Genomic DNA, 13,117 nt, shown 5'->3' on the forward strand with positions numbered 1-13,117 from the left:
ACGACAAGGTCATCAACGCCTTCCTCGAAGGAACGATGTGCAGGAACCTCGTGCACGAGCTTGCACGTAGCCGTCCCACCAACATCAACAAGTTGTTTGATGCCGCCACCAACTATGCCGCCGGCGAGGAGGCAGTTGGTGCCATTTTTGACAACAAGCCGAACAAGCGCAAGGAGGATGCGCCCGCAGTGGGCAGCAACAGCAAGACCAAGGCCCCCGCCAAGAAACAAAAGCGGGGGAAGAAAGGAAAGAAGCCGGTCCCACTGAACCAGCGCGGACAGGGGCAAGCGGAGGACTCGATGAGGCCTTCGTCGCTTCCCCAGACCGCAAGGGCCCTCGAGGCCCCCCTCGAGGCGGTGGCGGCCTGTTCGACGACATGCTCAAGAAGCCGTGCCCTTACCACAAGGGCTCGGTCAACCACACCCTTGAGCAGTGTGAGATGCTCTGCAATTACGACAACTGCGTTGCGCATTGCGACGAGGACAAGAAGAAGGATGCTGGCGACATGGGTGGAGACGGCGAGTTCCCCTCGGTGGAGAACGCCTTCTTCATCTTCGGAGGGCCGACGGCGAACATGACCTCTCGGCAGCGCAAGCGCGAGCGCCGAGAAGTCTATTCCGCCACCAAGGCCATGCCATCCTACCTCGACTGGTCGGAGGACACCATCTCCTTCGGCCGCGAGGACCACCCCCACTACGTCCCGAACCCGGGACAGTATCCACTCGTTGTGGATCCCATCATCGGCAACACCCGCTTCTCCAAGGTGCTTATGGACGGAGGCAGCAGCCTCAACATCATGTACGCCCACACCTTGGAGCTCATGGGGATCGGACTGGACAAGCTCCGCTCCAGCAAGTCGCCGTTCCACGGCGTTGCACCGGGGAAGCGAATCCAACCCATCGGCCAGATCGACCTGCCCGCCTGCTTCAGCACGGCGGCCAACTTTCGCAAGGAAGTGCTCACCTTCGAGGCGGTGGGGTTCCGAGGAGCCTACCACGCCATCCTTGGGCGTCCCTGTTGCGCCAAGTTCATGGTGATCCCCAACTACACCTACCTCAAGATGAAGATGCCGGGCCCGAAAGGTGTCATCACCGTCGGCTCCTCGTTTGAGCATGCCTACGAGTGCGACATCGAGTGCATCGAGCACGCCGAGGCTCTGGTGCTCGATGAAGCCCTCGCCGCGCAGCTGCAAGGAATGGCTGAGGAGGCCATGAACTCTAAGCAGCGGCAAGCGGGCAACTTCGAGTCCGCCGAGGGTACCAAGGATGTCCCCCTTGACCCAAAGATCACGAACGGCAAGACGCTGAAGATCAGCGCTACCCTCGACAGCAAATAAGAAGTGGTGCTCATCGACTTTCTCCGTGCTAACACTAACATCTTCGCGTGGAGCCCCTCGGACATGCCTGGCATCCCGAGGGAGGTCGCCGGGCACTCCCTTGATATCATGCCGAACTCCAAGCCGGTCAAGCAACGCCTGCGGTGCTTCGACGAGCTCAAGCGATGGGCAATCGGCGAGGAGGTGCACAAGCTTCTGGAGGCCGGATTCATCAAGGAGGTATTCCATCCCGAGTGGCTAGCTAATCCTGTCCTAGTTAAGAAAAAGAGTGGGAAATGGAGGATGTGTGTAGACTATACTAGTTTAAATAAAGCATGTCCTAAAGTTCCCTTTCCTTTGCCATGAATTGATCAAATTGTTGATTCAACTACAGGATGCGAACTTGTGTCCTTTCTTGATGCATACTCCGGTTATCATCAAATCAAAATGAAAGAGTCCGACTAGCTCGCTACTTTTTTTATTAACCCTTTCATCATGTACTGCTACGTCACGATGCCCTTTGGCCTTAGAAACGCCGGAGCTACATACCAGCGATGTATGCTCCCCGTGTTTAAAGACCATATCGGTCGGACTATAGAGGCATATGTCGATGACATCGTTGTGAAATCCAGGAAGGCGGACGACCTCGTAGCCGATCTCAGGATCGCGTTTGATTGCCTCAGGGCTAAGGGGGTGAAACTCAACCCCGAGAAGTGTGTGTTCGGAGTCCCTTGGGGCATGCTCTTAGGCTTCATTGTCTCCCAGCGGGGCATCGATTCCAACCCTGAGAAAGTCTCGGCCATCACTCGGATGGGACCGATCCGAGACCTAAATGGGGTGCAGAAGGTCATGGGCTGCCTAGCGGCCCTCAGCCGATTCATCTCACGCCTCGGCGAGAAAGGCTTGCCTCTGTATCGGCTCCTAAGGAAATACGAACGCTTTTCGTGGACCCCCGAGGCCCAGGAAGCCCTCGACAAACTCAAGGCGTCACTTACAAGCGCTCCGATCCTAACACCACCAGTGGACGGCGAACCCCTCTACCTATACGTGGCAGCAACGACTCAGGTCGTCAGCGCAGCCATCGTTGTGGAACGACAAGAGGAGGGGCACGCTTTGCCCGTCCAAAGGCCGGTGTACTTCGTTAGTGAAGTGCTGTCCGAAACCAAGACATGGTATCCATAGATCCAGAAGCTGATCTACGCAGTAATCTTGGCACGGCGCAAGCTGTGCCACTACTTTGAGGCTAATCCCGTCACCGTGGTCTCGTCTTTCCCCCTTAGGGAGATAGTCCACAACCGGGAGGTCACAGGTAGGATTACCAAGTGGTCAGTGGAGCTGATGGGAGAGACTCTCACCTACGCCCCTCGCAAGGCAGTCCAATCCCAGATCTTGGCAGACTTCATTGCCGAATGGATCGACACTCAGCTGCCCCCGCCTTAGATTCAGGCCGAATGCTGGCTCATGTATTTCGACGGGTCAGTGATGAAGACTGGTGCGGGCGCGGGTCTGCTATTTGTCTCACCCCTCGAAAAGCACATGCGATACGTGGTGCGCTTGCACTTCCCGGCATCTAACAACATGACGGAATACGAGGCCCTCCTCAGTGGCCTCCGCATCGCCATCGAACTTGGCATCAAACATCTCGACGTCCGGGGAGAATCCCAACTCGTCATCGACCAGGTGATGAAGGAGGCTAGCGCATTAGGCGCTTAGGCGCATTACCCTCAGACCGCGCTTAGGCGCGGCGCATTACTAGGTGAGCCAAGCCCTTCTTCTTGATCGACGACGAACTATACAAGCGCAGTCCCTCGGGCGTTATGCAACGGTGCATCCCTATCCCCGAGGGCAAGGAGCTGATCCGAGACATCCACGCCGGCATCTGCGGTCACCACGCCGCACCGTGCACCCTCGTGGGCAACACATTTCAGCAGTGCTTTTACTGGCCCACCGCGGTCACCGGTGCCACCGACGTTGTGGGGACCTGCGAGGGTTGCCAGTCTACGCCCAGAAGATGCACCTTCTGGCACATGCTCTGCAGACCATCCCCATCATGTGCCCGTTCGCCGTGTGGGGACTGGACCTCATCGGCCCGCTGCAGAAGGCGCCCGAGGGCTTCACCCACTTGTTGGTAGCGATCGACAAGTTCTCTAAGTGGATTGAGGTTCGATCCATCGGCAAGATCAGATTCGAGCAGGCTGTGCTATTCTTCACCGACATAATTGTTGACGCTCACTAACGACCATTTCCAGGCGTCAACATGATTAGAAAATCATAAGAGTTTGCATTTCTTACACGCATCCTTATCCAATAAAGTTCCTAAATCACACTTTACCTTTTATAATATGCAAGTTGTGTTTTCAAGCTAATATGCAGGGTACAAGTACACTTTGGCCCGACACAAAATCACAAAAAATATCAGAGTATCAATTCAGGCTCAAATGGACCAAGTGAAGCCCAAGAACTGAAGCAAACCTACCTGGGGGCAGGGGTGCCTCAACTTTAGGACAAGGGGAGACCAAGACAAGCCCAATACAGGAAGTTGGGGGTAGTTGGCGGCCTGGGCAGGCCGGCCAGGCCCGTGGGCCCCACCGCCTCAACCAAGGCACGTGGCGCTTCCCTGTTGGCTCACAATGTCGGTTTGGGGTGCTGCGGCTGGTGGATCCCTGCTATAAATAGAAGGGGGGTAGAGAATAGAACACACACACACACACACACACCTCTTCCTCTCTTGCATTCCTTGCATAGTCTTTAGACTTAGTGGAGTTTAGGAGAAGTCTAGGAGTCATCGAGTCACCGGAGTTGCTCGAGAGTCTGGTATGGGTTCATCTCTAGCTCTCTCTTATATTATTCGGTCATTTGTAATAGAATTAGACTATGGTTACCGATATCTGCTTGAAGTATATTTTGAGTTATTGAGTATATGCTTCTTGTCATGGTTGCGTTATTATTCAATGCTTGCATTGCATGATCACCCTGTGCTGAGATGGTTAGTCTTTTGTTCTTAGAACTCTATCAACTGCTCCAGTATTCGTATGATTGCTCTAGTGTGATGTCTGTCGATCCAGAGGGTGGGGGCTCTACGCGGAACACTAGAGTATCCCTTACTAGTGTAGACAAGGTGTCTATATTAGCTAAGAGTGGCTGGATGTCAACTATACCCACAGTTTGTAGAGGTAGCCGGCAGGTGGTGACAGCCCTGGCCATGCCTTTTAGTAATCCTCCATGTTCAGTATGGGGGTAGGAGGTACATAAAGTCGCCGGGGTGTACGGGCTCCTCCTGTTACTTCGATAGCGATCTCCCTGTTATGTAGTTTAATCTCTGACGAGCTAACTAATGAGAAAGTGTAGATATAGCTAGCCTAGCACAGCTGACTCGAGCTCTGACTTTTACCTTGCTCCCGGCCTAAAGTAACATTTATTCTTTTATCCAAGAGAGTAGTTTGTGTGTGTGTCACACTACCTCCTACCATGTTATTATCTTACCCCTGTTTATGCATGAGAATATCCAATCTAGATAGAGCTCACCAACTGATCTATATATTCTCTCACTCATCGCCTTCCCTGCGGAAATATAAATGACACCCCGGTATACTCCCGGGTAAAATGCTACAGCGGTATTCCGTGCGCTTGCGGATCTATTCGTGGTTCATGAAATACTGCCGTCCCAAATTGGCATCTGCGGGTGTCATCTCTAGGTGACGTTGGTAGGCACCAACAAGCATTTTTGGCGCCGTTGCCGGGGAAGGCACGGAGTGAAATATATAGACAGAGTTGTGAACAAAATCGAAATTGGTATTCGCTTGCTAAACAGGTTAACTTGGCTTTATTTTCTTGTCTTCGTTGATATGAAAACAGGGTAGTGTATGACCGGTTTCGACTTGCCGCAAAACTTTCATTCCGATCCAGAGTCACTTTTGAGGAGGACGCGAGCTCGTCTCGTATCACCTCGGAAATCACTCTCGGCAGTTGATCCAATCATCGCATCGTCGTCAGCTCCTAGAGCTATGGCGCAGAAGACACTCCGTGATTACTCTGCTCCGTCTGCTAGCCAGGTCCCTACTGGACCCGAGGTTAACATCGGAGGAGAAAATTTCGAGATCAAGACGGGTCTCATTACGATGGTGCAGGCCAGCCCATTCTGTGGCAGGGCCAATGAGGATGCCAGCGCTCATCTCCAGCAGTTCCTGGAGCTCTGCAGTACTTTTGTTATCAAGGGTGTATCGCAAGATGCAATCCGGCTCCGTCTGTATCCGTTTTCTCTCTTGGGGAGAGCAAAGAAATGGTTTTATGCTAACAAGGTTATTGTGGATACTTGGGACAAATGTGCCAAGGCGTTCCTCTCGAAGTTCTTCCCGACGAGCAAAACCAATGCTCTTCGTGGTCGGATTTCGAACTTCCAGCAGGCATCAAATGAGTCAATTTCGGAAGCTTGGGAGAGGCTCCAGGAGTATATTCTGGCGTGTCCGCACCATGGAATGGATAATTGGCTCATTCTACAGAACTTCTACAACAGGTTGACACAGTCATCCCGTGATCATGTGGATGCCGCTGCGGGTGGAGCTTTCTTCTCGCTGAACATTGAAAGAGCCGCATCATTGATCGAGAAGATGGTTTCCAACCAAGGTTGGAGTGATGATCGCCTCCAACCGCGCCAGTGAGGTATGCACTCCGTCAAGGAGGCCGACATGCTCGCTATGAAGATTGATCTCCTCCTCAAGAAATTTGAGGATTATTCCCAAGATAAGGCTCAGATGCAAACACTTCAAGCCTTGGAAACTCGCATGACGTGCGAGGTCTACGGGAATGTTGGACATTCGGGCGACAATTGCCTAGAAACCCAAGAAGAAGCTCTATTCCTCAATGGCAATGGGTTTCGTCCACAAGGAGGTCAGGGGTGGAGTCAACCACGCCCATATTACCAAGGAGGTAATGGGAATTCAAATTCTTTCGGTCCTAACCAGCCTACCTTGAGAGATCTTGTCTACGGCCAAGCGAAGATCAGTGAGTCCCTTCAGAAGAAGTTGGCCGCTATGGACAAATCTATGGAGGCCATCCATGCCAAGATGGACGGATTCTCCACTGCTATGAAGAACCAGCTGAGTTTCAATAAGGCGCTAGAAACTCAATTGGCTCAACTAGCTGCTGCTACACCTGCTGCTGAACTAGGCAAGATTCCGGGGCAACCCGAATCAACTCTAAAAAGCGTGAATGTCATCAATGCTATGTGGAAAGAGTCCCTTAGCAGGACATCCCTCAGCTATGCAGAGAAGCTCACACGCCCAAGAAGAGGTGCGTGGGGCGAGTTGGCAGCCACAATAAGAGAAGTTCCCGGAACCCCAGTGATCAATTGCTCAATCTTTGATTATGAATTTGATCATGCCCTTTGTGACCTTGGAGCCAGCGTTAACATCATGCCCAAGGTGACTTTCGAGAAGCTAGGCTATCCATCATTTTCCCCTACCACTATGTGTGTTCAGCTGGCAGATTCCACGATAAGATATCCAGAAGGAGTTGTGGAAAGGTTAATGGTAAAAGTCAAGAATACCTACATTTTGGTTGACTTCGTAGTCCTTGATATGGAAGGAGATCTTGAAATTCCGCTCATACTTGGGCGACCATTTCTCAAGGATGCAAATGCCAGAATTGATGTGGGAAGAGGAAGAATCAGCCTCTATATCAGGGGAAGGACCATGAAATTTAAATTCCAAAACAAGAAAGAGGTATTCCTGATTCATGAGGATAGTGAGAAACAAGAGCTATGGGCAGAGCCCGGTTGGGATGATTAAGACTATCACCCCTCTTCCAAGCCAGCTTGGGAGGATTGGGAAATTCATACTCCACCAACAAAGCCAGTGGAAGATGATCAGAAGATCCCTGATTTCATCACCAATACAGTATGGGATGATCTGGAAATCGTCTATCCAACATCCGAGGATCCTGTTCCTATGCCACCTATGCCACCAAAGAAGACCAAGAAGGTGTGGGGCAAGAAGAACAAGACATCATCGACCGCTACTACTACTCCATGTACGGACGAAACGACCTCAATCTGATCAAGTATGGAGAAAGGTCCTGCTTTTTGACCCTAAACTAAGAGCTAGCTTGGGGAGGTTCCCTCCCCTAAGTCAACTGTATCCCTTTATTTGCTTTCAATAAAAATTGATAAAAACTTCCAAAAACAAAATAAAAATTTACTGCTTTATTTCCCTTTTCCATGATGCGCGGTAAGAATGTTTTAACTCCCTTTTGATAAGTTGAAAGGATGAGTTTTGCTTTGCTCTATCATGTCTGTTGTGCCTAGTTTGAAAATAAGAGTTCTCTTGAGTTTATATTCGTTGGTTATACAAATATGTTGCCAATAAACTTGAAAGTTCCGTGGGTTGCATATGCTTGATCCGAGTCTAAGTTGTTGTGGGTTTAGATATGGTAAATAAGGTTATGCAAGCTTGTTCTAGTGATGTCTAAGTTGTTGTGGGTTTAGATATGGTAAATAAGGTTATGCAAGCTTGTTCTAGTGATGCTTGAAGTCTGGAGTTGTTTTAAAAAAAATTAAAAAAATAAAAGGCAAGTTTCCCAGCGATATGCAATGTCCTACCAGAGCCATATGTCATATTCCATGAAAAACCCTTATACATATGCTGCTTGATGTTCTATTGAGTTTTGTCAAATTGGGTGACCCTAGTAAGATGCTCTTCATGCTTTCTCAATCATAAGCACGTACACGTCCCATCCATTTGTTATATTCCTACACTGGGAATTAGCACCACCATCCACTTCACATCTATAAATGCTCCATGTCTTGGTGATCTCTCTCGTAGAACATTCCTGAAATAAAATAAAGTCAGATTATGGTTGCCCTAAAAAGAAGAGAAAAGATGGCATGCCAAAGAAGCATGACCAAAAAAAAGGAGAGAAAAAGGGGGTAACCATGTCTCAAAAGAGAGAGAGAGAGAGACATGGATGATTCGAGAGAGAAAAGCCATTACCTCAAGGAGTAACCCATATTCATCCATCTATCCATCCATTTATACACTTGCACCTTTTGATCGAGATTGCATGACTTGTTTCTCCATGGATCCTCTCTTTGACTTTACAATAAATAGAATACAAGTGTGCCCTGTTCTTATCCTACCTTGAGCTCCACAAAGGCTTGTAGTAGTAGGGAAGATCAAAGGCAAACACTGCCCTGGTAAGGAAATACAAGATGAGTGCCTCGAGAGAGTTATCCTGGAGCTTTGCCATGTTTTCAAAAATCTTTCAAAAAAGTGTCTCCAAATGGATTGAGGATCTATGAACAAGTAAGTACTACTTTATGCACCATTCTAACTCTCAACAGCCCAAGACAAGGAGACAACTAAAAAGCCCCATGAGGGAGTAAGGTAATTGAGCAAAGGTATGCTAACCAACTTATTTAAGCTTATAGATGAATCTCTTTTCTTCAGACTATGACATGACAGGTAAGGTACGAGTCAAAGTGATTTTCTGATCAACAACCTGATTTGTCCTACTTTGCTTGGGACGAGCAAAGGACATCTTGGGGAATCTTGTTGACGCTCACTAACGACCATTTCCAGGCGTCAACTTGATCAGAAAATCATGAGAGTTTGCATTTCTTACACGCATCCTTATCCAATAAAGTTCCTAAATCACACTTTACCTTTTACAATATGCAAGTTGTGTTTTCAAGCTAATATGCAGGGTACAAGCACACTTTGGCCCGACACAAAATCACAAAAAATATCAGAGTACTGATTCAGGCTCAAATGGACCAAGTGAAGCCCAAGAACTGAAGCAAACCTAGCTGGGGCAGGCCGTGCCTCAACTTTAGGACAAGGGGAGACCAAGACAAGCCCACTACAGGAAGTTGGGGGCGGTTGGCGGCCCGGGCAGGCCGACGGACCTACCTGGTCGGCAGGCCAGGCCCGTGGGCCCCACCGCCTCAACCAAGGCACGTGGCGCTTCCCTGTTGGCTCACAATATTGGTTTGGGGTGCTGCAGCTGGTGGCTCCCTGCTATAAATAGAAGGGGGGTAGAGAATAGAACACACACACACACACACACACACACACACACATGCACACCTCTTCCTCTCTTGCATTCCTTGCATAGTCTTTAGGCTTAGTGGAGTTTTGGAGAAGTCTAGGAGTCATCGAGTCGCCGGAGTTGCTCGAGAGTCTGGTATGGGTTCATCTCTAGCTCTCTCTTGTATTATTCGGTCGTTTGTAATAGAATTAGACTATGGTTACCGATATCTGCTTGAAGTATATTCTGAGTTATTGAGTATATGCTTCTTGTCATGGTTGCGTTATTATTCAACGCTTGCATTGCATGATCGCCCTGTGCTGGAGATGGTTAGTCTTTTGTTCTTAGAACTCTATCAACTGCTCCAGTATTCGTATGATTGCTCTAGTGTGATGTTTGTCGATCCAGAGGGTGGGGGCTCTACGCGGAACACTAGAGTATCCCTTACTAGTGTAGACAAGGTGTCTATATTAGCTAAGAGTGGCTGGATGTCAACTATACCCACAGTTTGTAGAGGTAGCCGGCAGGTGGTGACAGCCCTGTCCGTGCCTTTTAGTAATCCTCCATGTTCAGTATGGGGGGTAGGAGGTACATAAAGTCGCCGGGGTGTACAGGCTCCTCCTGTTACTTCGATAGCGATCTCCCTGTTAGGTAGTTTAATCTCTGACGAGCTAACTAATGAGAAAGTGTAGATATAGCTAGCCTAGCACAGCTGACTCGAGCTCTGACTTTTACCTTGCTCCCGGCCTAAAGTAACATTTATTCTTTTATCCAAGAGAGTAGTTTGTGTGTGTGTCACACTACCTCCTACCATGTTATTATCTTACCCCTGTTTATGCATGAGAATATCCAATCTAGATAGAGCTCACCAACTGATCTATATATTCTCTCACTCATTGCATTCCCTGCGGAAATATAAATGACACCCCGGTATACTCCCGGGTAAAATACTACAGCGGTATTCCGTGCTCTTGCGGATCTATTCGTGGTTCATGAAATACTGCCGTCCCAAATTGTCGTCTGCGGGCGTCATCTCTAGGTGACGTTGGTAGGCACCAATAATAATCTTCAGGTTCGGGGTCCCGAACTCGATCATCACCGACAACAGCACTCAGTTCACGGGCAAGAAGTTCTTGGCGTTCTGCGACAACTACCACATACGCGTGGATTGGTCAGCTGTGGCACACCCACAAACAAATGGCCAAGTAGAGCATGCCAATGGCATGATTCTACAAGGCCTCAAGCCAAGGATCTTCAACAAGTTGAACAAGTTTGGCCGAAGGTGGCTTACCGAGCTACCCTCGGTCATCTGGAGCCTGAGGACGACCCCGAGCAGAGCCACGGGCTTCACCCCGTTCTTCCTCATCTATGGCGCCGAGGCCATCCTCCACACAGACTTGGAGTACGAGTCGCCAAGGTTCAAGGCTTATTAGGAGCAGCAAAACAAGCAAGTCCGCGAGGATTCGTTAGACCAAATAGACGAGGCTCAAGATGTGGCGCTCCTGCACTCAGCACGTTATCAGCAATCCCTGCGAAGATATCAAGCACAGAGGATCCGACATCGAGACCTCAACAAAAGGGACCTGGTGCTGAGGCTTCGACAAGACAACAGGGGGCGCCACAAGCTCTCACCGCCATGGGAAGGCCCATACATCATCCCTGAGGTGCTCAAGCTCGGCACGTACAAGCTAGCTAACGAGAATGGCGAAGTCTTCACCAATGCCTTGAACATCCAGCAGCTATGTCTCTTCTATCCTTAGAATTCCAAGCTATTTGTACATCGCTTGTACTCTTATTTAAAGTTTCCCGAAGCAATAAAGAGTATGCTTTACTTATTTATCTTTGGGAACTTTCCGAACCCTCAGGGGCTCGGACGCGCACGAACACTAAGGTACGCTCGGCATTACCCTCGGCAATGCAAAGCCTCCCTCGGGGGCTACTACGGGGGAACCCTCGAACGTCCCCAAAAACGCCAACATTTTTTCCAAAAATTTCCGTATCCAAGTTTCTCGTATACTTAGAAAGGTAGATGCAAGGCATAAACGACTACGGAATGGGATCGCCCGAGCTGTGGGACTGCCTACGCCTCTGGGATATGGCATCCCCACTCACCTCCCTACGCCTAAGCCATTTGTGAATGCAAAACTTCCTCGCCGAAACTTATCTAAGACGCATACGAGAACACAGAAGTGAAGTAGAAAAAACGAGGGCTCGAATGCACAAGGCCTCGATTGGCCACACTGTCGATATACAATAACCAGTTTTCTCGCTCAGAAACAGCTACGATAAAATACTAACTTATTTACATGAGCTTCGAGGCCCAGACCTCCTACAGGTTGCCTTCCCGCCCCTGCGGATCTTCCACGGCGTCAAATTTGGCTATGGGGGGATGTCATCTTCGAGCTTTCTGGCCAGGATGGTGGCGAACTCCTCGACGGCGGCGTCAGTGTCGTGCATGGCAACCGATGTGGTGTCCGCACCGATGCCGGACGCGATGACGTACCCCGACGACACCCTCTCGAGGTCCATATCATAGTGCGTTGAGGCCACGGCGAGGGCTCGTTTAACGCTAAGGCGGAAGGTGCTTTTGATGTGCTCGGCCACCCGACCGCCTAGCGATCGCAGGCGGCTGGCCACCGAGCTACCAGATAAAGCCGCCTCCTGCTCAGCAAGGGCGGCATCCCTCTCAGTGAGGGTTGCGGAGAGCGTGGCGACGGTCGCCTTCTCGCGTTGGAGCTCGGCCTCCTTGCCCTAGAGCTCGGCCTCCTTCCTCTGCAGCTCGGTAGTCTGCGCCTCGACCTCTTGGGCCTTCCGTTCTGCCTCAACCCTCTGGGCATCGCGCTCGCTAGCGGACTATGCCAGCTCCTCCTCCAGTGCACGCTGGCGCGCCCCCAGGTCGGTCACCAAGGTGTTGGCCTCGATCATTCGAACGACCAACTTGGCATTGTACTGCCCAAGCCAGCACACCTGGGAGTACAATCGGGCCAGCTTGGCGCTTTTATTGCGCGAGATTTCCCTCAGTCGCTGCGAGTGGAGGAGCATGAGTGGAACACACAAAAAGAAGATAAAAAATGAGCAATTCCCTTGGGAAAGTATTTACCTTGCTGATACGGAAATCCATCTTCTGATGGAGCTGGAAGGCGCTGTCGAGGGCATGTTGGATCTGACTACCGACGTCATACTGCGCCTTCCAGGCCTCCTCCTCCTCCTGCTCGTTGCGAAGAAATTCCTAGGGGACCTCGGACCGAACGATCGCATAGTTGGCCCCGTGACCGGGCCCCTCGGACGTCCCTGCACCGAGGATGTCCTCGGAGGCCGAAATAAACTGGGCAATCCAGACGGCGGCGCTGGTTGCAGCAGTAGGATCAATGTCCCTCGAATCCCCGTACTCATCGCTGCTCAGCGGCAGCTCCACCACCAGCTCCATGCTCTTTGGCACCGTTTGCATCCGCTGCAGCAGCACCCTCGTCCCCGGCCCTCGCGGGCTCCGGGACACGGGTCTCTTCCACCACCAGTGCCCTTGGCGCCGACCCCACATTCGTGACCCCCTCGACCCCAGCCCTCGGGGGCTCGGGGGTGAGGATCTGCCCCTTTCTTTGGTTGGCAGGGCACTCCTACGCTTCCCCACCGGCTCCTCCTCCTGCTTCTGGCTGGGCGACGCTGCCCGCTCCGCTCTCGCCGACTTTGACATCCGGCCGGGTGGTGCTCTCCGCGCCGCCTCGGCTGGCCTCCTCCTCGTCGTCGGCCCGGGAGGCCGCCGCAGCGCCACTCTGGCCGGTG

General features: G+C 50.9%; 1 protein-coding gene and 1 non-coding gene across 2 annotated transcripts; one reads left to right on the plus strand and one right to left on the minus strand.

The window, feature by feature from the left end:
- Positions 1-820: 820 nt before the first annotated feature.
- LOC120662488 lies at positions 821-1,336 on the plus strand. The gene is made up of 2 exons (XM_039941626.1): positions 821-1,033; positions 1,124-1,336. The coding sequence occupies exons 1-2, from the start codon at positions 821-823 to the stop codon at positions 1,334-1,336; spliced, it is 426 nt and encodes a 141-aa protein (XP_039797560.1).
- Positions 1,337-5,685: 4,349 nt separating this feature from the next.
- On the minus strand, positions 5,686-5,792 carry LOC120663123. Its single transcript, XR_005670346.1, has one exon. It is a non-coding gene; the product is annotated as a small nucleolar RNA R71 (small nucleolar RNA).
- Between the last annotated feature and the right edge of the window lie 7,325 nt (positions 5,793-13,117).

The sequence above is a fragment of the Panicum virgatum genome, chromosome 2N (assembly GCF_016808335.1).
Source record: "Panicum virgatum strain AP13 chromosome 2N, P.virgatum_v5, whole genome shotgun sequence".
Lineage (NCBI taxonomy): Eukaryota > Viridiplantae > Streptophyta > Magnoliopsida > Poales > Poaceae > Panicum > Panicum virgatum.